This window comes from Megalopta genalis, chromosome 9 (genome assembly GCF_051020955.1).
Source record: "Megalopta genalis isolate 19385.01 chromosome 9, iyMegGena1_principal, whole genome shotgun sequence".
NCBI lineage: Eukaryota > Metazoa > Arthropoda > Insecta > Hymenoptera > Halictidae > Megalopta > Megalopta genalis.
In genome coordinates this window covers 16807637-16832326 of record NC_135021.1, presented here as the reverse complement: position 1 = coordinate 16832326, position 24690 = coordinate 16807637, and the positions used below count along the sequence as shown (strand labels likewise).

The 24690-nt window shown below is 43.0% G+C and overlaps 2 protein-coding genes across 3 annotated transcripts; both read right to left on the bottom strand.

Moving 5' to 3' along the window:
* Positions 1 to 5014: 5014 nt before the first annotated feature.
* On the bottom strand, positions 5015 to 8081 carry LOC117224803 (uncharacterized). Its single transcript, XM_033477943.2, has 3 exons — positions 7790 to 8081; positions 5923 to 6375; positions 5015 to 5423 (listed from the first exon to the last, which is right to left on the bottom strand). Exons 1-3 carry the CDS (start codon positions 8006 to 8008, stop codon positions 5148 to 5150), a joined length of 948 nt encoding a protein of 315 aa, XP_033333834.2. The 5' UTR covers positions 8009 to 8081; the 3' UTR covers positions 5015 to 5147.
* A 4692-nt stretch (positions 8082 to 12773) lies between these two features.
* Positions 12774 to 24668, bottom strand: LOC117224766 (5-oxoprolinase). Of its 2 annotated transcripts, XR_013034132.1 has the most exons (22): positions 23764 to 24668; positions 23305 to 23490; positions 23004 to 23242; positions 22755 to 22917; positions 22581 to 22666; positions 22300 to 22501; positions 21790 to 22050; positions 21532 to 21654; positions 21254 to 21455; positions 20973 to 21189; positions 20758 to 20896; positions 20414 to 20691; positions 20078 to 20338; positions 19499 to 19604; positions 18562 to 18729; positions 18249 to 18493; positions 18063 to 18174; positions 17183 to 17407; positions 16591 to 16772; positions 15715 to 15874; positions 13201 to 14019; positions 12774 to 13140 (listed from the first exon to the last, which is right to left on the bottom strand). XR_013034132.1 is itself a non-coding variant. In XM_033477895.2 (21 exons), exons 1-21 carry the CDS (start codon positions 23926 to 23928, stop codon positions 13879 to 13881), a joined length of 3861 nt encoding a protein of 1286 aa, XP_033333786.2. In that variant the 5' UTR covers positions 23929 to 24668; the 3' UTR covers positions 13039 to 13878. The 2 variants fall into 2 exon arrangements, 1 of the variants encoding a protein (XP_033333786.2); XM_033477895.2 differs by having other exon boundaries at positions 13039 to 14019.
* Between the last annotated feature and the right edge of the window lie 22 nt (positions 24669 to 24690).

Genomic DNA, 24690 nt, shown 5'->3' with positions numbered 1-24690 from the left:
TCTCTCTGTACGACACGCCACTATAGTGGCTTTCGCGGATGCCACCTCTCTGAACGACGCGCTAATTAATCAAAATAATCATCAAACACTTCATTCACTTACACATAATTCGCGTTGATTCAGCCGTGCCTAAGAGGTTAAGACTATCTTCCGAAAGAAATTGGTTGCTAATAGCTGCTAATCGGAAAGTTGGAGATATTTCTCGTTAGCGAGGCATCAGCTATACTAATAGTATTCGATGAAAGTGTATTGGATAGAAATACTTGAGTTTAGGCTGTTTCGGGACAAATATCCCACTGTACGACGCTTCGATCGATTTAGGTGCTCTGTGATCGGTTTTACTAGCATTTTTTTTTTAAACACTGTTCCAACGATTAACGCTGTATTCTCGGTCGTAGCAAATTTCATCGAAGAATGGGTCAACGTCAGGTATTAAATATTGAACTTGCCTAACGCGTAATGAGGGTGCCTTGTGATGTGGTTAAGGAGTGCAAAAGTTCAAGCGAAACACCGAGTACAATAATGTCTTCCTAACCGACGCTCAGATTGTCCACAAAAATGGACAATTTGGCAAGAAGAGATACGATTATTCGAGCCTTGCACTTCGTTTTTATAATTGTTGACGATCGACAAATATAAAAATAAGCCGCGAGATTCAAAGAATCGTACCTCCTCTTCAGTTAGGAAGACGTTACTGTATAGGGATCATTGACGGATCGAGTAGATAGGTGGAGACGTTGAATGAGTCCCGTGGGGTTCCGTCCAGGCAGTGTCGCCGCAATACAAATACTCGTGGGACTTCGGAGGGCCGCAATGCCGAGGATCATGGAATTGCAAAGGGCTGCGCGAACTTCAAGGATACAATCGAGCAGAGCTCTCCCCAAAAGCACGGCACAAACGAAAGGCGATTGCGCGACGGTTTCTGGTCAGCACGGCTCTATTTACGATTCGGAAGGGCCAAGATCGGATAACCGTGCTCCGGAGACTTCTCGCGTTCGATATCGGCGAGAACGTGCTAAACACTGAAATACGTCGACGAGAGGTAAATAGAGGCCCAGGGGGCGTAAAAGCGAGGAGTCAGGAAATTATTCTTGTAGGGGTTAGCGCGGAACAGGAGCGGTGGACCGCGATTTATGCGGCGGATCGGACCAAGACAAGCGTTGATGGTGCGCGCGTGTGTTCGACGCGCGAGCATTCGCTCTGGAAAATCAGCCGGCAGGGCGCATACAATCGCGGGGAGGCAGGTTACACGGTAACCGTGGAACAGGGACGAATACGATTTATGCCAGCGGTTCCGTTGGTAACGTGCCACTGGCAGAGGGTGACCACCCCTTTATCGTTCGCCGTGCTACGCGAGTTTCCGCTTCTATTCGTCCAAACGGCTACCCGACGCTCGCGTCCCTCCGCCGCGCGAACAGTTTCTTCCGCGCCGGCGGCGTCCCAGCTTGCGCGACCTCGCACAATTCCGGCCGCCGTTATTTTTCTAGACCCCGACCTACCCTCCATTTTTCCTTTCGACCGAGCAATCCCCGCGTGCTACTTTCGCCACATAATTCGTACACGTCCGTCGGAACACGCATGCAATTTAGTGGATGCTCAGGCCGCCGCGCCGCAGACGAGTGTCACGCCAGCTCGCGACGGAAGGCCAGCCATTCGTCTCCTACCCGACGAGATTTTCGCAAGCTCCCGCGACGAAATGGCCGCGTCCAGCTGCACCGTCGAACTTTTCGACGTTTACGGGGTCGGACGTCGGTGCACTGGCAAAGAGAAGCTCGGTTTTTCCGGGGTGCTCCGAGCGCGCCCGGGTTCGACGTTCCGGGGATCGCTTCGCAAGGGATGCGAAACATTTATTTTCCTTTATAGGGATTCGCGTTAATTTATATGTCCTGTCGCTCGTGTTTCGCAGACGCCGATGGAGTGATTTTTATGCGGTCTTTTTTCGGGAAAACTATGGTATAGCGCTTTGGTTGGGAAACGATCTCGTACTTTAAGTGGTTTACGACGCAGAGTGTTTCGTGGTTTTCTTATTTGGCAATGTTTATTGATTACGGGGTTGTGGAATGATCGCCTGGAGCCCTTCCGAAATTGTCAGGGCGGTATTACATTGTTCTGCACGTTTCACAGGGTAAAAATTAAAAAATCGATTTTCTGTTCCCGTATGTTACAGGGTATCGTTTTAATTTTTTATTATCTTATTTGGAAATATGTGGATATTTTTCAGTATTATGTATAGAAAACAACATCCCTCGAATGACCGTCATTTTTTAATGATGACCACCTCAAAATGGTTTCAGTTATTTTCTTCGAGTTTTAATAATAGATTTTTCACTGGAATAGAAGAACTCAATGAAATTTACTCGTTGTTGGACATCACAAGCAGCCATTTTAATCTCCTAGGGGTGCTCTGTAACCTGCAGAAAGAGAAAATAAAAGAGATTGAAAATGAACAAGTTACGATATTTTCAAACCCTTCAGTTTTTCGGTTAGAAAGACAATTTGTTACTTTCAAATATAAAACAGAAATTAGTGAATACCTCAAGTACGATATAAACTTTTCTGCGAAAGTACCGAAAAGGTGTCGAAATTCAAGCTTGAGCTTCTATAACCGCGTGAGACGGTTTTCTTGCGAACTTGCTTTAATCCTCGGACGGCGGACCATTTCTATTCAGCAATTTTCCAAAACATATTTTCAAAGACATTTCTTGCAGGTTTATTAGCTACTCTGTAGTCCCTAATATAACAGTAATTTATTTTATTTAATTGCTGAAAATTCTGTAATTAAGTGAACAATTTAAATAATCTGGATCTAATTGACACAGTCACCGACTTTGCGAGAGTTAAATGTCAATCGATGAGTGTGAAAGAATGTTGTGCGCGAATTAACTTGCACACCTAATAATTCCATTGTCCCGTGACCACAGGACTGCCGACTTCTCTAACGTACAGACTCGACGCCTTTAACCAGCGATGCACCCTTCTGATACTTAATATTGCGGGAATGCAACCGCATGTTTTATCATTTTCGCGGAGACGGCGGCTTGCAGATTTCCAGAGGCGTCCAGAGCGTATGCTACCCTCGTGCGAGCCACATTTTCCTTAAGAAACGAATTGCGCAAGGTCCAGCTGCGGTCTCACTAAATCTCGAGCATTGCGAGCACGCACGGAGCACGTTTGTGCGGGCGCAGCTCCTCTTACGCGACGGTCAAAGGTCCTTTCTTCGTTCCCTGCGTGCGTGGAACCGCAGAACGCCGCGGGGTTGTTGTTTCAAGAATCGGCCTATAAAATCCGTCGCGTAAAAGTATCGACGATTACGCAGTCCTCGGGAATTAAGTGATTCCCGTTGGCTGCGGCTGGCATCGATTCGCGAGGGAAGAATCGGGGTCGGTGATTCGGCTTTTACGAGCCGTAGTATCTTTCGCGTCTTGATTTTTTCCCCCTCGGCTCCGAGGATCAGAGTAATTCGAGAGCGCCGCGGCAATGTTCCACTCGAGGGGACAATATGATCGGGGAACTAGACTTTCCAGCTCCGTTCGACGGGGTTGCAGAGCCAGCCATGGACGACCGGAAGCACCGGATCCGAGTAATCCATGGAAAATAATCCCGCGCGACGAGGAACGAGCATGCAGCGACTCGCAAAAATATTCGAACATTGAGATGCGCTTAACTTTAATGACCAATGTCTTCGGTAATTGTGAAGGAAATTAACACGTTCGTATCGATCACGATTTTGTATCTCGGCTAAAGAACGTCAAATTCGTTTGATTTAATAAAAATAATCATTTGATTTATTAACCCCTAGCGCTCCGAAAATTTCGTTCAGCCACTGCATACGCCATTCGATCGGCGTGCCTCGTCCTCGCTTCGAAATTTTATCGACGCCTTTTGTCTGCACATTTTACGATTCGTAGTCTTTTCAATTTAGTAGAACGTAAAGTAGATTTCACGGAAGAATTACCTGCTGGAATTATCGGATGATTAACCATTTGCGCTGTTCGAGAGAGAGAGAGAGAGAGAGAGAGAGAGAGAGAGAGAAGCTAGTTCTTAAACTCGCGTGCAACGTGTGCAAGGACTGTTCACGTTCGACCAATTTACAGTCGGTACACCTCTGCGTAAAATTGCTGGTACGGAAGTCGATATTCCCACGACGGAGACCCGGCTGTAAACGAATTCATTGGCCAACCTTTCACGTTATTACCGTAGAATATCCGCGAACTCCAGAAAAACTACAGGATCGAAGAGCCCCGCGGTCCCGGCGCTGGTCGGGAACACGTGTTATTTAATAATGGGACCGGCGGCATAAATTAACGCGCGTACAATAACTCAGCCTGATTAATTGGCGCCGGTTAATTGAATTCAAAACCCGGGTTAAGAATTCGGCGGACCATAATAAATTGTTTGGCGTTCGAAGTTTTGCGGGCATTCGGTGAAATTAATGCGCCCCGAGTTTATTCGGCAAATATGCACCGGCGTATCGGGTCATAGTTAATCGGGGCTGTTAAACCATCCGGTTAATTAACAACGGATGTTTTTAAATCCGTGCCGGTGGCCGAGCCATTGTTTAGTTGCACGATTGGGTGCGATTTGCCGCGGGGCCCCATCGTTAATCGTGATAAGCGTTAACGAACCGCTCTATCCCGCGATGGTCCTACGTCCAACGTATCCATCGATCCGCGGGTGCTTTTATTTCCGCGACATTCCCGGCTGTCGGCGAATCGGCGCTGCCGAGTGACGAGCCGTGTAATAACCGGGCGATTCCTTTACCCGGCGATCGATTCGATTCATCCCCGGGGAAAACATCTCTGGAGTCCTCGTGGTTTTATTTCGGAACTGTCTCTGTTCCGCGAGATAGTTTAAGCCCGCGGCGGGTCGCTACGGTTCAACGGTCCTTTTTGTTTCGTTATCTTTTTGTTTCTCGTACCTGCGCGCGTCGGGCTCGTCGATTCGCCCGACAGTTTACTTATTCTCGGGAATTAAGACGAGAAAAAAAGGAAAGAACGCCGCGCCGTTACAGAGCTTCCAGTTTGCCAATACATTTATTTCGATAAAACAAACTCGCCGAGCGCCGAGGTCAGTCGGCGTCAAACACGAAGGGGGTATTATAGGTATGTTTCATAGCCGTGTTACGGTTTCGCGGAACTTGGACGGGATCAAGATCTTCCCACGTCGAAGTTTACGGACAGCGGGCCCAGCTTCACCGCCTTGTGGATTCCAGCTCCACCTGTCTCTCTATTTTCCTGGAAGGTGCTCAGTAAGCTTCTCCCATCGGCGAACAATTTCCTGGCCAGCCGGAGGCCTGGCTGCCGCTCCGTCTCGGTAGGCTTGGTTCGAGCTGCCAATCGCTCGAATATCGGATGCAAAATCCTTCTAATCGGCTGGCCTGGAAGACCGATGTTCTCCAGGCGTACAATGGGCAACAGATTCAGCTGTCGAAAACAATTTTAGAAATCGAAGATCGCTCAGTCTTTTCACATTTGGGAGACCGCGGAATCAGTTAGGGCTTTCGTTACGACAGAATATTTAGTAAAAGCGATTGTTATACAGGATCCTTATTTTATCCTGCACATTGAAATATCCTCGTTATTTTTGAAAATAATGCGTCAAGACTCGAGGTGCACATCGAGACGAATTCAATGACCTCTGACACTATGATCTTTAAATGGCCTCGAATGGAAGACAAGGATCGGTGACATAGATATTATAGTCTATGACTATATTATAGTCGGTGACATAGATATATCTCTATCAAGACATATAAATGGAACAACGTGTTCGAAACGAGTTCTACGATGCATGTTATAAATTCGAACTTATCGAAACGTTGGATAACTGCCCCGATCGCCGGTGCGAACCGTAGACATCGCATAAGTGCGAACCCGCTTACGTAATCCGCTCTGCCGTATAGAAAAGATATCATGTACCAACCAGATGATTGTTGTCGTAACGAGATTGGATTCTGTCCAATAACTCCTCCAGCCTTCTTTCCAGATGTGCCGGGAAACTCGGTTCCGATGATCCGCGATCAATGCTCGCCGCGAGTGCGTTGACTTCCTGTATCCACGAATCGAAGCCGGGATGTTGATTGTCGTCGGGAATCGCCGGCGACAACACGGCTGCAGATTCGTCTCGGGGGTTCTCGGTAAGTTTGCTGTTTGAATTGGAGGCTTGTTTGGAGAATCGAGATTCGGGCGCGCGTGTATCGTTGTTCTCCTGCGTTTCGAGCGGCGTCACCGATCGTCGGCTCAATTTATGCGTCTCAGACGCCTCCTCGGTCCCTTCATTTTTTCCCTCGGGCTCGGGAACGCCGGATACCCGGCTCGCAAAATTATTCAACTTCGAGACCCAAGCGTCGAGATCCTCGGAGATTTTTCCCGATTCCTGGAAAAGTCATTTTCCCTCGTTAAAGCGGGCCCGCGCACGGTCTCTCCGCGGCCGAGCTTCGTGTAAACAGAGATCTCTCTGGATTCATTCGGGGAGAATCTGCATTTCGTTACATTTTACACGGTTTTTAGTGTACACTGAATTTTTAGACAATCGGCTGCCGTAAAAGCGGGTTACATTCTGCTCGCAGGAAGCCTGCACGCGATTATCTGCGTGTATTACCGGTTTCATAGGATGCTTAAAAAAATGTTGCAACCACCGTCTCATAGACCAGGGATTATGCGGTTCATGGAACGGTTATGTTACTTCCGGCTGATTTTATTTACCTGATTAACGGGTTTTACGGCTGCGGAATATATTGTTCTACAAAATCCTAGTCGCCGCGACTCGTAAACTTGAAATCTTGATAGCGCGGTACACGCTAAACGCGCAGCCGTTTTTAGTTAGTATCGCTGGAACCGTAAAGTTTCAAGCTCGAGGCAGCTACCCTTTTTACGTTCTTTAATTCTGTAATTACCGCGCACCATGCAGTTTATGCAATTAGTTTGTCATTATCGTGTAAGTTGAAATACAAATAGACTAATAAAACGGTTATGTGAAAAACATCGAATAGAATTCGATGGTTTTTCATTTTTCAATTCTTGGACTGCATTGTCTTCCTAATTATTTGTTTCAAGTATTTCGTATTTGCATACGAAAGTTATACCCGGTTTAATTTCTCGAAAAATTACATTCAAACAAATATAAATTTCGAATGGTCAAAGAACGTGGCACATGCTAGCTGAAACGAATGTGGGAGAAACATAATCAAAATAATAGTGGTGTACGTCTCATTTGCCTCATTACAAGAAACAGAAGTGTTATTGTTCACTAATATGTGTATCGTTTACCGACCAAATTTATTGTTAAGATATTATAATTCAGAGCCGAGTTAATCCATAGTAACTCGATAATTGACTTCACTCGTTTCTTTTTTCACAATTCTGGCACATATAGATTACAGTTTAAGACGTAAGAGAATCTTTTTCGAAATTCACTCATTATTCAATTGTTAATCCCGTTTTAACGTGACATAACGTTCGTATTTGAGTTACGCGAAAATGATACGGCAGAAACTATGTTCCGGACTTACAAAATTCCATTAAAACCTCCGAGGGCGGTCGCGTCCTGCTAGTTCAGCGTTTTAGAAAACTTCGTTGAATGGTTAAAATATTCTCGCGGAACAATTTGCAAAATTATCATCGCGCGGGCCGGGCTGCGAGACGGCTAAAAAGTCGGAGTCGCGGAAAAAGGAGGAGCACGAGGCGTCTCGGTCGCCGGTTCCCGGGCGAACGTTCGTTTTTAAGGGAACACGGCTTAAAAACGGAAAAGGAGAAGTAATTAGTGAGCATTGTCGCGTCGGAGCACTCACCTGGTCGAAGGTCTGCCGAAGGAGTCGCAGAACTTTGTCAAAGGCGTCGCTGGTAGCTGGCTCCGCCAGCGTAATTACTCGGCCATAGAGAGCCGGGTTCCCTTGATTCGGATTCAGATGCTCAGAATTTCCGTCAACGGGATCGCCGCTCGTCTCCCCGCAGAAAACGGATGGAAACGCAGCCAACAGAACCGCGACAGATATCGAAAATATTCTCATCGTGATCACCGCGTTCGCGTTCGGTCGTCGATGCTCGATCTTTGTGATCGGCGAGCCGATGGCCGTGATTATATAGGCGAATTGTTTGGGAATCGTTGTCGCGCAAACGATGATATATCGCCGATGCTCGAACGCCGGCTAATTGTCGTTTGCACAGCCGGCTCGCTGATCACGGAAAACGCGAAGATCGCGCGGAGATGTTGATGGATCGCCGGAATTTTCGGCAGTTCGGCCGATCAAGGCAAACACAGGTGGCCCGACGCTGGCAGTCACGGCGACCCTAGAATTCGTCGTGCAAATGTTTGGGGAAACTAACTTGCGAGCTCAGCATTTTACCTTCAGCAAGATATCATTTTTCCGAAAAGAGTCTTCAGGTTTTAAACTGTATAAATTTGTCTACCAGGTCTGCAAGTTTGGGATGCATTTTTTTTAAATGAACGAGCTGGATCATTATGCGAAATAAGTGTTTTCCGCATTCATTGGAGATCATTTCTTCTTCCAATAGTTTCAAAATTCTGCATTGTTTCATACTTTTTCAAAGTACAGTAATGCCTCCCTAACTGACGCTCAGATTGTGGAGAAAAATGGACGATTTGAGAAGAGGAGATACGATTAATTTGGGTCTTGCGCCTTGTTTTTATAAATTACCGATTCCCAACGACTATAAAAACGAGGCACAAGACTCGAATGATCGTATCTCTTCTTCCCAAATTGTCCATTTTTCTGCACTATCTGAATACAGTAATGTCTCCCTAACTGACGCTCAGATTCTGCACAAAAATGGACAATTTGGGAAGAGGAGATACGATTATTCGAGTCTTGCAGCTCGTTTTAATAGTTGTTGACAATTCGTGACTATAAAAATGAACCGCAATGCTCGAATCTCCTTAATGTATCTCCTCTTCCTAAATTGTTCATTTTTGTGGACAATCTGAGCGTCAATTAGAGAGACATTACTGTATCAATCGCTGGAGCGTTACATCGCGAATCGACGGGAATTATTAGAATGGCCAAGTGCATATTGTTCGCGCGAAATTTTCTTACAACGGCAGCAAGATTTCCAGAGAATCGAAGATCACTTTTGCCGGCGGACAGGGCCCGCACGCGTATCCATAAGGAGGATATAAGTTTGTACGGCCGAGAACGAAACTTCGCAAACTGTAGTCGTTTCTCATGTAACTTTTCTGCTTCCGTTTGCGCCGGAGCTGAAGCATTCGTAAGATTTTCGTCGAAACTTTATCGCTTTCCGATCATGACGTGACTACTTGTCCTCTGAACTTACGTTTAACATCCCCGATATGGAAACAGTTGGAACGTGGCAGTTTTGGATCGTATTAAATCGTATTTTACACAATGTTACATATAAATACACGTATCGATGAATCTGTAAACAGTGAATTGAGGGCTAAAGTAATCCAACAATTATTTATCGTTTCGTTTAAGGCACATTTACTTTTCACGTCTATATTCTCATTAACAGAAAACGCCGTCCATTGAAACGTATACGTTCTTACGATTCGAATCTCCCGTTCGAGTACAGAAACGTTTTATCAAGTGGTTGAACGTGAATTATTAGCGCGAACGAATATTTGAACACAGACAAAGCGAACCACGTCAAATTATTCTGCCGTCGGTTGAACGGCGTTTCCTCGGCATCGAAAGGAATATCGATAAAGAAGCGATTAATAACTTAAGAGGCTGTTCGCGTCGGTTCTTCTGTTCGAGTTTCGATGACTTCGCGGATATAGACTTTCGTCGCACGTGTGCCGGATTGACTTCCGTTAGAGCGACGGGAAAGAAAATTCTCGGCTGCGATAATTTAGTAGCCTCTTTCGCGGGGAGCCTTCTCGACATTATGATCGATAATAAACTTCTTTTTACGGTCTATAAACGCGTTGCTATGTAACGAGATGCCTGGAGCATATTTTACAAGTTCTAACGAACTTCGGAAGAATTTGTTTGAGCGGAGCGTCGTCGGGAGCGCGAAAGCAAACGTAGACCGTCTTAATTAACCGGACCAGGGGCTGCGGGGTTCGCTGAAGAAGTTCAACGATTAGGCGTCGTTGCTCGTTAAACGAGTGTGAACGGTGAAAATAATTTGTTAAAGTTAACGTCTTCGTTGCGCCACGTGCGACTGCGAAAACAAAAGCTCGTCCCGTCCCGCATCGGCGCGTCCGACGCTTTCAATCAGGGTCCCTTGTGCGCCGTCATTGCTATTTTTTTCACGGAATCAAAGGAAGCTGCACGTTCTACGAGCGAACGCGTCGTTACCCTGCACCCCGTCTCCTGGTCCTTTACGGACCATCACGTACAACCGTCGGGATCGGGCGCCTCTTTCAGACAAGCTAATTGTGAACGAACCTTAACACGTCGGCCAGCGCGTTGCATTTTAATGCGACGACACGGAAGTTCCTTAGATCCTGGTGCTCCTCTTTGCCGAGGAAACGAACCACAGAAGAAGTTTCCCTCGCGTAGAAATTTACGGAATTATAAACCATAATTGTACAGCCCGAGTCATCTAACTTTGCCATCCTCGAACGGGTGATTTCATCTTCTCGGTGAGAAGTAGCGGTTTTCTTCGGTTTTTAGAAATAGAATTAAGCAATTCTATGTATTCTCGTTCGGGAACATCATGGTCGAGTTGCCCCCGTTTATTTCCATTATAGGAGGAGTTCGATTATACAGCAATGTCTCCCTAACTGGCGCACAGATTGTGCACAAAAATGGACAATTCGAGAATAAAAGACACGATTATTCGAGCCTTGCTCCTCGTTTTTATAGTTGTCGACAATTCGTAACTATAAAAATGAACCGCAAAGATCGAATAATTGTATCTTATCTTCCTAAATTGTCCATTTTTTTTGACAATCTGAGCTCAATTAGAGAGACATTACCGTAATTACAAATATCTTCAGACTGGTAAATGTACAGTAAAACAATTCCAAAAGAACCTATAGTTCAAGAATAATTCAGAATAATAGCTCAGAATAGTTCAGAATAATAGTTCAGAATAGTTCAGAATAATAGTTCAGAATAGTACAGAATAATAGTTCAACAAATGACGAAGAAGAAATTATTCTATACAATGAAAGTGATTATAAAGAAAATTATTACAGGTTCAGGTTCAGGTTTGTTTTATTTAAAGTGGCTGGAGCCTCCTGCTCCTTTTACACTATTATCCTTACAAACAAATTATTACACAGAATGCATGTTCTAAATTTTCCTGCTTTCAGTTTTTCCTCCATCACGAAGAAACGGAATTTTTACCCTGTATTTTTCCAGTAGATTGAAGAAGAATGGATATTTTAGTTTTTAAACGTGTGTCTACTTTCAATAAAAGTATTTTTAATCTATTTTTCAAATCTCTGAATTTTCCTGCTTTCAGTTTTTCCTCTATCACGAAGAAACGGAATTTTTACCCTGTATTTTTCCAGTAGATTGAAGAAGAATGGATATTTTAGTTTTTAAACGTGTGTCTACTTTCAATAAAAGTATTTTTAATCTATTTTTCAAATCTCTGAATTTTCCTGCTTTCAGTTTTTCCTCTATCACGAAGAAACGGAATTTTTACCCTGTATTTTTCCAGTAGATTGAAGATGAATGGATATTTTAGTTTTTAAACGTGCGTCTATTTTCAATGAAAGTGTTTTTAATCTATTAATATGATTCAAAACGAAAATTGTTCTCATATATTAGGCACCTTTACACTATCATTCGAATACGCGTAGTGCAAACGTTCCGCTAACTCTCTTCGAAACTTTACTCACAAGAACGAGCTTTGCAAAAGTACGAGGTCAAATCTGTCAATTAGCGGAGATGGAAATTATTGCCTCGCATAAATTTAATGAATCCCGTGCATCAAGATAGAACAGAAATAATTCACGTAACTACCGACACTACGAGTTTTATTATATCGTTATAATATAGTATTATCTTCTCTTCCATAAATCATAAATTCTGATCTCATATTTTTGGCCGGCAATGTAATTCGCTCCGGCTTGCATAAAATATAGATCGTTTTACGTCGTGTTCCATCGTTTTTAATTATTCTTATTCTGCTGGTGCATTCTCCGTGGTGTAGCTGCTATAAACTTTAATCGTGCACAAATTATTTGAACAAGAAATGAAATAGTAAAATAGGGTAATTTATGTTTTGCACGATGCGATGCAATTTTAATATCTACTCTCTGCGTTATTATTTCAGTTCCCTTGATTTCTTTTCAACGTTGAACCGCAGCGAAACAATTTCGAACAAAAAGAACAGTGTCCGCGTTTCGTACAATTTCATTTATCAACGTGAAGTTAGCTTCCTAACGCGAAAGGCTTTCTAGTCATGCGTTTATAGACTATCGATTGCCAATTAGTGGACACAGAAACTATTTCGCACCCATTTCCGGCCAAAGCAACCACCAATAGAGGAAATAAATGTGAATTAAGCGACGAATAGAAATTCAGGCGGTAGACACGATATTTGAATCTAAGAAACGTTTCGAACTGCATCGCGAATACGAATGCAATCGGAAGTTTCGAGCTGTACGTGTGCATGGAATGACGATATTTCGGTCAGCAATTACTGCGATCGGAAATGGAACGGATGCCATCACGAGTCCTTGCCGAATGAACCTTCCAGGTAAATTGATGTCAGTTTTGGTAAATTTGATTCAAATGGAGCATCGATTTATTAAGGCATCGTGAAATACGTTGGAGAGGTCGGAAATGGCCGCCGTGTGCTCCGGAAGATAGGGGAAATGTGACGGGTACGCTGTTAAAAAATCGTAACCAGTATTTATTAAAAGAACTAGACAGATACAAAGTTTACAGCTTCGTTGAATTTCATTTGAAATTATCGGAAATAAAGGATGATTCAGGTCTCCAAATATCGCTCTTCTTTGGAGTTTATATTCGAATACTTTCCTTCGATGTTAATACTATATGTTTATCGCTTATCTTCTGTAGTTGCGATGTGTATCGATGAAACAGTCTTGTTTTATTTTCCTATCATACTTTTGCAATACGTCAGTGGATAGAGGTGTAGGTAAAAGATTAGTTCTTTAATTGCACAGTTTTACCCATTAACAACTTTTTAATCAATAATAATCTAAAACCCCCAAGGTGGTATTTAGGATGTCCCTCTCTCTCTCTCTCTCTCTCTCTCTCTCTCTCTCTCTCTCTCTGTGTGTGTGTGTGTGTGCGTGTGTGTGTGACAATATATGTGTGTGTGAAGGTCAAGGCTAAACGTTAATTTTCTATTTACTGAAGTAAGACTAAAATAAATATAAATCTGTTTGTAAGTGTAGACGTTTTTCATACCCTTGACATAACGTTTCATTGACAAAGCTTAAAACGTTACAAGTTTCTATAATATTTTGTTTTAATTCATCCTGATAGTGAAATACCCGCATAGTATAATAAAACATAAAAACTAAACAGACTCTTGAGCTTTCCGATACTCAAACACGCTTCCTCTTTCGATGAATTCTTGATTGTTTTCTTTTATTAACACGTTCCGTGCCGAGCTTTTTTTACTCGAATCTTCACACTTTGATATTTGACTAAAACTTGATGTATTACGTGCAATTATTAATTCTCGTACACATAACAACGTAACAAAAACTTATCAACGCCCATTCTTGCGGTGGAAATTGATTCTTCGGTTCTAAATTTCTTGTAAACAATTTGTTCAGTTCACTAAGCAAACATGCAAGCGTGTACCATCTATGGTACACGTGGCACGGAACGTGTTAATGAAGTTTCCTATCTTTATCATAACGTTTCATTGACAAAGCTTAAAACGTTACAAGTTTCTATAATATTTTGTTTTCATTCATCCTGATAGTGAAATACCCGCATAGTATAATAAAACATAAAAGCTAAACAGACTCTTGAGCTTTCCGATACTCAAACACGCTTCCTCTTTCGATGAATTCTTGATTGTTTTCTTTTATTAATGAAGTTTCTGCACCAGGTAAACCATAACCTCCCCCGCCAGGACTTTCCAGAATAAACGTGTCCTGCGAACAGAAGTCGTCTTAAAGAATAACACCGTTGAATAGTTCATAGAATAACTGCGGCAAATGCGTATGGATATAAAGGACGTAAAATATTTTCATACTGTAACAAACGCTATAACACTGTTTCCTCAAATAACAAACCGTATTGCACAGGAATTTCATCGTACCCTATACGGTCATCAAAATTGCATCAATAGGATCATCACTAATGCAAATCAATATTGCAACATATTCAATTTGTTTAGCGACTTCAGCAATCAACGGCTAAACTTCAGAATTTTAGGTAGTTTTAGTGAGAATTAATTCATATTTCGCGTTATATGTATTTATAGTTTTATATTCTAAGGGTATATTCGGTCCGTTAAATAATTAAATAGAAAAACTGAAAGGTGAAATTCCGCGAGAACGTCCAAAAATTAGGTACACGCTCCGAGGCGAAAAAGTTAAAAGTTAAAGAAATTTCAAATTTGTAATTATTTGGCAAATATAGTAGAGAAAACCAATATACAGAACATACTGTGTGTATCCATTCTAACATGCATACGCCCTATCTATTTTGTCCTAGTTTTAGAAAATTCTTGAACCATTGTTCAGAACTGAAAATTAATTTTTAAGCTGATTATTATAATATAATAAAAAGATATAATATATTATAATATAATAAAGAAAATATAATATTATATTATTATACCTCTCTGATTTTATTAAGATCTTCAAAAAGTAATTAATGCCATACGACCGAACATTTCAATTGTAATTCGAACGAACAAACCGCTTTAAATTTAAGACCTCTTTTGTTTCTTGGCGTGGCAGCGAATGTTAACATGATGAATAATAGTTCTGACTTATACGCAATTTAGAGTTCGTTCTTCAGTGTAAGAACTTGCAAAGTAACCAGCAGCCTCTTATTTCTGCCGGACGCTCTGTAAAGAATATCCGAGTGGAGCGCGAAACTTCGCGACCTCGATCCATCGATAACGGCGCCGTAATATCGCGAATAATTCGAGTTGGCGCGGGTACGGAGCGTGAACGAGTTGTAAACAAGCAGATCGTAGATCGTCGAGATAAAATCTTTACGAGCGGTCGCGTAAAACGCAAACGGTTTTCTTCCGCTCTCGGCGGCCGCTTCAAATCGTTGCGTTTCGCAGTTTATTTTTTGATACTTTATCGCACGATTTTACAGTGTCGCGTAAAGGGCCAAGCCGATTATTGCCTTTAGAGGTTTTTTAATGAACCGTATACCGTTCGATAATTGACCAAGAAAACCCCATCTGTGCAAAATTTCAACCCAAGAGGAGTTCCTGAGGTGATTTGAAGTAACTTTTTCCTTTTCAAAATTTTTTTCCGAGGCATCGTTTACGAATTATTGAGGAAAAACAATGATCAATGAGGAGCGAGCTCGCCTGGCGCTAGGCGGTCGAGCCAATGAGCGGAAGTGGGCTTCGTGCGCTCGTTGGCTGGGCCGTTTCGTGCCAACCGAGCTCGCCTCTCATTGGTCAGTGTTTTTCGTTAATAACTCGTTAACGATGCCTCGGAGAACATTTTTGTAAAGGAGAAAGTTGCTTCGAATGACCTCAGTAATCTCTAATTTCCCGGAAGTACTATAATTTTGGGACATTCTGTATATATATTATTATCCGCGCTTCGATAAATCGTCGACGGTCGTTGCAAAAAAATTGTATTCGTCCTGCTTACCCCTGGACAGACTGTCACTGCAGTCTTCGGACCCAAGTTGATCTTTCTACCGTCGGCTCTTCTCAATGTGTTCCTCCCAGACTTGCCCGGAAATCCCCCTGCTAAGCCAGGAGGGCTTTGCACCCTTCTCTCTGTCAGCACCGATAGCGTCATCGGCGCCCTTTGGAAAAGATTCGTTGCATTAGAAATACATACCCCTCGCCGCGTTAGTTTAATCGTAGCTGCAACAACTTGTTTATGTTCTCAATTATTTCAGAGACGGAAATAGACAATTTATATTTACTGTTTATATTTACTTTGACGCTTGAACATTGATTGCTAGATTTGCGGATAAACATTGGTAGACAATAAGATCAGTGATGCTGTGTAACGAGTAGATTGCGGATTTTATAAATTTGTCACAAAAATAAATAACTGAAATATAAAATTATGAAGACATAAAAACAATTTGATAATATTGTTACACTATTTGCGACTTATTCAAATTATCAGAAGAAACAATTTATTTTTATTTCATTTCTATTTGCTACAATCGTCCTGGAAAATTGTTAATTTGCATAAAGATCCGTAGCCCTGTGATGAATAAGTTTTATCTCAATTTAAAAGGAATATCGATTTTTAGCAGATTCTATTGAAATTTTCATCACGAGTCCGACTGGACATGGCAAAGGGTTGAATAGTATTATATCTTGCATGATATGTCTTTATGCTAGTTGCTATTGTCACTGATTATAGTGAAAACAAAAATACAGGGAATTTTATTCGAACAGCTGAGAAATGTCTTATAATGACATCATGAGAAGAAATCGCAGCGAGAATAAATATTAAAATCACTATGGATATTACTGAAAAACGAAAAGGGAACTTATTCATTACCTAAATGTCATTTCTCGGATAACACCATCGCCACCGCGATGGGCACCATTGCCTCCACTTCCGGGACGTAGAGAGAATTTATTCAGAATGACAGGGTACCGAAGTTCCAGTATTTCTAGATCGGTAATCCTGGTATTGGTCATGTGAGTGTGAACTCCCCCTCTGCCATCCCAGGTTGGTCCCTTTGCAATTGTATATAAGTATAAAAATTATAGAATTAAGTAGAAAAAATAAGTTATAGATAATAGAGATAATATATATATATATATTACTTATCCATAACTATATCTATAACTATTATATTTTCTTTATTTTCTCTCCCTTTCTCTCCTTCTCTCTCTCTATATATATATATATTACTTATCTATAACTATATCTATAACTATTATATATTACTTATCTATGACTAAAAAATAAGTTATAGATAATAGAGATAATATATATATGTATATATATATATATATATATATATATATATATATATATATATATAGAGAGAGAGAGAGAGAGAGAGAGAGAGAAAGAGAAAGGGAGAGAAAATAAAGAAAACTATTCCATATCAGAATCGTAAACACAATAGAGAATATCTTACAGCCCCGCTGCCTCCAGCGACAGTTTCATAGTATCCCCACTCTTCTGTGCCCAATGTGACATTGTTCATGCAACCCTGTGATGCAGCACAAGCTTTAAAAGCTTGGAGAATTACATCCACAACACGTTGCGACGTCAGAACGTTGCCACCAACCACCGCAGCTTCTTCCGATGGGTCCAAAAGTGATCCTTTAGGGATGATTACCTTGACTGGCTTCAGACAACCCTGAAAGTAGGTTTAATCACTTTAGAATAATTGTTCCTACCATTAAAAAATATACAAGGTGTGTTTTTTAAATTAAACGATCTAAGGAATCTATATAAAATGGCACTTACGAAGTCAGTAATATCTTTATCATTATCTCGAGCAAATGAGAGTAGTGACGGTAGTTATCACAATTTAAAAACATTTATTTCACGAAACTATACTCGCATGAACACATTCTTAACACATTGTCTATCAACGATGATTTCATAATTTTTGAAAGAGTCTACAATTTTCAGTTAATCTCATTCAATGCCAAGCAAAAGAGCATCTTAGAACGTGATATCTCGTAGTCGACTACGTGAATGGATTGAAACCTTTTCAATGAAATTTTCGGTGGGAATAGCAATTTTAGACCAACGAGTTACTCTCAGTAATGTAATCTAACAATTTCCTAACAATTTCCTCTTACTATAGCACAATAATTGAAAATCCTATTAATAGGTTCTCGGTGGATAACAGCAATTTTAGACCAACAAGTCACTCTCAGTAATATAATCTAACAATTTCCTAACAATTTCCTCTTACTATAGCACAATAATTGAAAACCCTATTAATAGGCTCCCGGTGGATAAAGTGTTGATAGATACACGTAATTTAAAAGATGAGTACATGCCTGGTTTAGCGGAATGTCTCTACCAACGATACACCTCAGACAGTAAATCAGCGCAGAGAAGGTAATGGCACGTGGTGCGTTGCAATTGCCCCAGACTTCGTACCCCGTACCGCTGTAACCATAATCTCTCTTTAAAACCACAACAATTTCTAGTAAAACTGTTAACTATCATTTCTAAAAGCCGACCTGAAGTCACAGACAGCTTCGCCTTTCTCAATATCGATACGAAGAGCGAATTGAATGGCGCTTCCATCGTCCATGTAATCCACTGCAGTGGCAACGGTACTTCCGGTTTCTTCCAGAAGCTTTTCCCCGTAGGATTTCAACATGTCCCTCACCGCAGTCTCCGCATTTTGTTGAATGTGGCCCATGTAAGCTTGCACGACGTCCAAACCGTATATATCTATCAGTTCGTTTACCAGCAATGAACCCTAAATTTGTACAAATTGATTACGAGAAACCCGTCAGAGAATAAGCTACTTGCGTTGCAATTTGTCACCTTGTGATTGGCCGAAATCTGGGCCTTCAAGTCGCTGAAATTGTCGCCGAGATTCCTGGTCCCAGAACTTCCTGGAATCTTTCCAGGAGCCATCAATTCTTCAGTGAGTTCCTTCTCGCGGAACACGCCTTTGTGCACCAGCAGGAAGCTCTTGAAAGCAGCACCTTCCTGTCGGACAAAGGATATATTGGGATATTGATAAACGCGTTCCAGGATAGACACTATTGCTAATGGGAGCATTATAACTAAGTTTCGAAATTTTTTCATTTACGAGTAATGATATTGCACAGATATACCTGTGAGAAAATCGCTAAAAATCTGAATAAATATTTTATTGTCACCTTTAGAAAGGAAATATAAAATAGAAGCTTGATTCATTCAGAGATATTGATATATCTCATTAACCGTTCTAGACATAAGGATGGTCGATCTTCTATAGTATACAGGGTGCTCCAAAATCATGGTACTACCAGGAAATAAGGGATTCCTAAGGTCATTTGAACTTTTCCGTAGCGCGAATGCAATCTGCCGTTTTATTTACGAGTTATTAACGAAAAACGGTGACCAATGAGAGGCGACCTCGGCTGGCCTTTCATTTGCCAGTGTTTTTCGTTAATAATCCGTAAACGAAGCCACGGATTATATTTTTGCTAAGGAGAAAGTTGCTTCAAATAACCTCAGGAATTCCTCATTTCCTGGAAATAGCATCATTTTGGGACACCCTATACACGTTAGTAGGAGCTGCATAGTACAAATAGTTTCTTTCTTTGGCAGTGCTAACGAATTTAGCATATACCATTAAATCGAACTCGCTACATAATATTACATTTTCATATTAACGAGGAGAGAAGTAATTATATCACTGTGCCTAATCACTGAATCTCCCATCAACAGGCTAGTTTTGCTTATCGAATAGTTCTTATAATTGAGTTCGTACCTGAAGCAACGTAGTTGAATGTGGTGGCATGGAACCAGGCGTGATTCCGCCGATATCAGCATGATGACCTCTGCTAGCCACGAAGAACACCGGCTTCTTTACCTCCCTGTGCACAATCATCCATCATTTACAATCGCAATCGTGGCAAGTTGTGTTATTAACCCCTTGCCGTACTTTCAACATATTTAATCACTCGAATAAATATGGTCCATATAAATCTATTCTTCGAAGAAATGATTACAATCGGAAAAGTTCTAATCATTGTAATTATAATGATAATAGTGCGGCAAGGCGTTAACATTGGATTTACGGAGCACTAAAAGCAACTGCTTTATATTAGTTTATAAAAGTAACAATTAAAATATTAAAGTAACAAAGACATTTATTGTGATTTCTAACGAATGTTATCAGAATCTGACTAATCGTAAATTCAAACATTCAAGTGAATTAAAAAAGCGACCCGCCATTTTGACGGGTTCCATAAACCTAGTGTTGATGAAGTAAAGCGAGAAACACAAATAATAATAATAAATTAAGTATAAGTAATAATAATAATAATCAAGTAAGAGAAACAAGTACTTGTAAAATACGGGAGTTATGACAGTGAGATCCGGGAGATGCGATCCACCCGCCGATGGATGATTCGCAAGAATGACGTCGCCCCTCGAGAACTCGCCCTTGAAAAACCTCATTTGGTACTGCACCGTCTCCTGCATGGCACCCAGATGAACCGGTATATGCGGTGCGTTGGAGACTAATCCGCCATCCGGCCCGAAAACGGCGCAGGAGAAGTCCAATCGTTCCTTTATGTTCGTGGAGATCGAAGTTCTCTGGAGAATCCTTCGAGAAGCGAATTTATGAGATGCTTAAGCAGATCACGAGCCATCGTAAGATGCGTCTTATCGCGCGATTTACCTGCCCATCTGCTCGGCGATACTCATGAACCGGTGGGAGAAAATGCTGAGCTGTATAGCGTCTAAGTCGGTCGTGACCTCCGTCTTCAGGCCTTGACCGATCGTAATCTTGACGTCGCCGCGAGCAGTGATCGATGCGGTGCAATCGGGCTCGATCAGAAGAGTGCTCAGGCTGTCCATTATAATCGCCGGCCCGGGGATCGTGTGGCCAGGCGACAACGAAGCTAATTGGAACACCTTTGTCTCGTGGTAGCCGCTCTCGAAGTAGACCATGGTTGTCTGGAAAGAGATTCGATGTTATACGACTGGTCCCTTCGATTTTTATGAAGTTTAAAGGTCGCTTGCCTTCTCCATCTTCGGAGGTTCCTTAGACGAGGGTAGAACCGGGTTTTCCTCAAGGTCAGTCTTGCCCACTCCCCGAACTCTGACGTCGTTCACCAGAACCTTCCGATTCGGCATAGTGAAACCGAACTCCGTTTGATACCTTCGCAAAGTGAGATCGTTAATTGTTCTTTTCGAGCTTATCAACGTATTTCTTTTAAACACGAAACACGCGTTACCTTTCTAGGAATGTTGCGAGGTAGTCGCCGTGTCTCGTGCCTTCGACGGTACTTTCTCGATTAGGTGTGCACATTAGCGCGCAATCTGTCCCGTGGTAACGCAGATGCAAAAATGGTTGCGTGATTATCTGAGACTCGGCGAACCCTTGCTCCGACAGTTTAGCTCGAACTTTCTTTGTCAAACGGTCCAATCGCTCGTCCAGTCGAGCAAACGATTCTAAAAGAAATCCGGGCGTACCGCAATTATGGTTAACGTAAAAAGAAGCAATTATGAAGCTTACCAGGCTCGTAAACTTCAGCACTGGGCTCCTGGGCCTCTTCCACCACGTCCGCCAACGCCATTCCGTAAGCGGACAAAATTCCAGCGTACTTGTGAACGAAAACCGTGTCCATTCCGAGCGAGCGTGCGATGGCGCACGCGTGTTGTCCACCTGCGCCTCCGAAACATGCTAAAACATGGCGGGAAGGGTCGTAGCCCTTTGCCTAAAAATTGCAAAAATATAGAAACAATTGCACGGTAGAAACATTTGCCACGATAGAAACATTTCTGTAAACGCACCTGTGTCAGAGCCCTTATCGGCCTACACATCGTTTCGTTCGCCACCCTGACGAAACCCATCGCCACTTCCTCAATTGACATCTTCGTCTTCTTCTGGCCTTCTTTTGCTAAAAATTCGTTTATCTATAAACCAGAGTGAAATTCACTGTTATCTTCTAAATAACACGCTTTAATATTTGATGCGGTAGAAGAGGAGAGAAGTTTCGAAGCATTCTACGCCGAAATTCCACCATTTTAAGATAGCAGCGATTTACTTACGCGACCGGTAAGCGTCTCAAACGCCTCCATGGTCCGCGATTTGTCCAGCGGTTCGTTTTCCCTCGGCCCGAATATTTTCGGGAAATACTCCGGCAACAGCCTTCCCAAAGCTAAATTAGCGTCGGTCACGGCCAGAGGGCCGTTTTTCTTGTAACAAGCTGGTCCAGGATGGGCTCCCGCGCTTCTCGGCCCGACCTCGAAGAGCCCCGATCTAAAGAAAAGCATCGATCCACCGCCTGCTGCTACTGTGTTCACGTCCAACTTTAACCGAATTCCGTCACGTTTGAGATCATCGAAACTGTTCGTTTCCGACAATGAAACCTAGGCTCGCCTAACTCGTCGTATGGAAATCAAATCTCTAAAGAAGATCTTCATTTCTCCGAACACGGTGAAGATGTGTTCGCGCCCGTCGAAAAGAATTCGGCGGGTTCGCTGTGTTCTGTTCACGAGCCGTACGCAATTCTGGCAATGGCTAATCTAAGCATTCCTAACGGGATAGCAAAATGGTACCTGTGCAGCCTGGATCGTCACGCCAGCCGTGGTGCTTTCGTAGACGTGCTCGTAGCTGCCTCCGTAACGACTCACGTCGGTCGAAGTCCCTCCCATATCGAAACCGATCACCGGCAAATTGGTTTCCTTGCCGTAAGTGGTCATCGCGTAACCAACCACGCCGCCGGCTGGTCCAGAGAGTATAGCTCGAGATCCATTAAATCTGAAAAGAATCGGGATCGTTCGCGACAGATTGAACGCATTCCGTTATTACCGTCACGGTTGGCTAAAAGTGATCTCACGAGTTCATTGGTGTCAGGCCACCGTCGCTCTGCATGAACAGGACGTTCACACCCCGCAGTTTGTCCTTGAAACCGCAAGAGAAGCCCTGAAGTCGATTCGTCGATTAATATGGAGAGCCGGGGATTGCACTTTTGCGCGCGATCTGAGCGCGGATTAGGGAGAGATTACCGTACCTCTAAGTATTGTTTAATGTGCGGCGTCAAGTACGCATCGGCGCAAGCAGTGAAGCCTCTAGGAACGATTCTCGTCATTGGCATGACTTCGTGAGATAGGGACACCTGGGAGAAGCCAGCATCCCTCGCCAGTTCGCCGACTCTAACTTCGTGCTCGGCGAACCTGACAAAAGCAGAAAGTATAACGGTCAGAGGATCAAATAAATTTCTCCAGTCTGCAACGATAAACTGTTATCCGTGCGAACTGACATGTAACTGTGCGCCAGGACCACGGCCAAACTCTCGATCCCAGAACGTCGTAGCTGCTTCAGGTCCTCCTTCAACCTCTCCTCGTCGAGTTCCCGCGTTACGAACAAATCCTCTCCGGTGGAACCTTTCGCTCTACGCCATTGTTTGCTGTCCAAGCAGCATCTGCCAGGCAGAGCTGGTATCGCCCTGCATTTCACTTCTACGACCTCCTTGTAAAGCACCTCCGGCGTGACCACTTTCTGAAACCGAGGAACGGATGTTGGCGAAAACTTCCGTGAGAACAGCTTTCCCAAATACTAACCAGGTCAAATATATTCGGCCGTGCTTGGTTCCCAATAAAAATCAGATCTCTGAGACCCTGGTTTATCAAAAGGGCCATGTTCGCGCCTTTTCTCTCCAGCAGCGCGTTCGTCGCCACGGTGGTTCCCATTCGGATCCATGATATCAACGAAGCATCGATCTCTCCGTCGATCTTCCGTCCAGTCTCCTAAAGTTGTCAAGATTTATTTATATAAAGAGAAATATATATATACCCCATGTCTCTGGACACTGGCAGTATCGAATTTTAACGTATTCTATCGGTACGCTTTAACTCTGGAACAACGTTTAAATAAATCAAGTCAGCTGAATCCGCTGAATATAGAATACGCGATCCGCAAAGATATCACCAACGATAAGACTGAGCTGCCGAATCCGTTCTACCGATAAGAGACCACGAAAAACAGTTGGAATTTGTGCGAGGACACCGTAACGTTCTCACCTGCTCGAGGATCCTGCGGATTGCTTCGCGTGGCGCGTCCTGATAATTGGCAGGATCAACGGACAGCAGTTTCATCACTCGAACTTTGCCGCCCGGACACCTGGCGTACACGTCGGTAAACGTGCCGCCACGATCTATGGCGAACTCAAATTTCGCCTGACACATTTCTCACGTTTCTGTAGTAAACGACGACGACGACGACGACCCTGATCGGGCCAGCACTGCCCGGCGCAGTTGGAAACCGTGACCGATGACGATCGATGACGTATCGCGTCACGCGAACATAACAGGTCCGGGACAAGCAGAGCAGTCCGAGCGTTGTTCCTCGAACGGCTACCAGCAAAGTGCTCGTCTCAATGGGTTGGCTGCATACTGATTATAATTGGAGTAATCTACGGGTCGGTGCGGAGCCAGCTCGTCTGTCTGTTTACGTTCGCCGCCGCCGCCTGACACTTTCTATTTGTTCCGAGATTCCCGTGTATGACAAGCTCCGCTGCGGCACTGAGCCGACACACATCGAAGGCTCTAGTATTATTCCATTTATTTAGAGACGGTGGCCGTTGCGTAACCGTTTCGTTACGGCTCATGAATTCTTCGAGGTTCTCAACCCATCGCGCAGCGTTGCAACTCTTCCGCTTCTTGTTTAATCGTCTTCCTCGATAACAGAGAATTTGCGATTTCACTGGGTTCGATGGAAACCGCGATCTGACGCGTAATTTGTCGCCTGCGAGTTACGCTTGCTTGAAGGGAACGTTTGAGAGTTACTGCTACCATGGATAGTATGGATTTTCCCATAAGGAGGATAATTTATTTACCGAAACGTAGACTTCTTTCGAGACTTGTGCCGCCGGGGAGAGGAGAACTTAAAGATTGATTTATTGATAGAATTGTTTTTTTTCTCGTTGATTGTGTAATTCGCGAGTGCTC

Bases quoted from the DNA above. Each gene is read 5' to 3' on its own strand.
- LOC117224803 (XM_033477943.2), bottom strand. From the start codon at position 8,008: ATGAGAATATTTTCGATATCTGTCGCGGTTCTGTTGGCTGCGTTTCCA. The intron at 6,376-7,789 runs GTGAGTGCTCCG...TGACTTTTCCAG, and splicing joins TTCGGCAGACCTTCGACCAG to GAATCGGGAAAAATCTCCGA. The intron at 5,424-5,922 runs GTTGGTACATGA...TGTTTTCGACAG, and splicing joins GTTACGACAACAATCATCTG to CTGAATCTGTTGCCCATTGT.
- LOC117224766 (XM_033477895.2), bottom strand. From the start codon at position 23,928: ATGTGTCAGGCGAAATTTGAGTTCGCCATAGATCGTGGCGGCACGTTT. The intron at 18,494-18,561 runs GTGACAAATTGC...GTACAAATTTAG, and splicing joins AGATTTCGGCCAATCACAAG to GGTTCATTGCTGGTAAACGA. The intron at 15,875-16,590 runs GTAATGAATAAG...TCTTTTCCAAAG, and splicing joins ATCCGAGAAATGACATTTAG to GGCGCCGATGACGCTATCGG.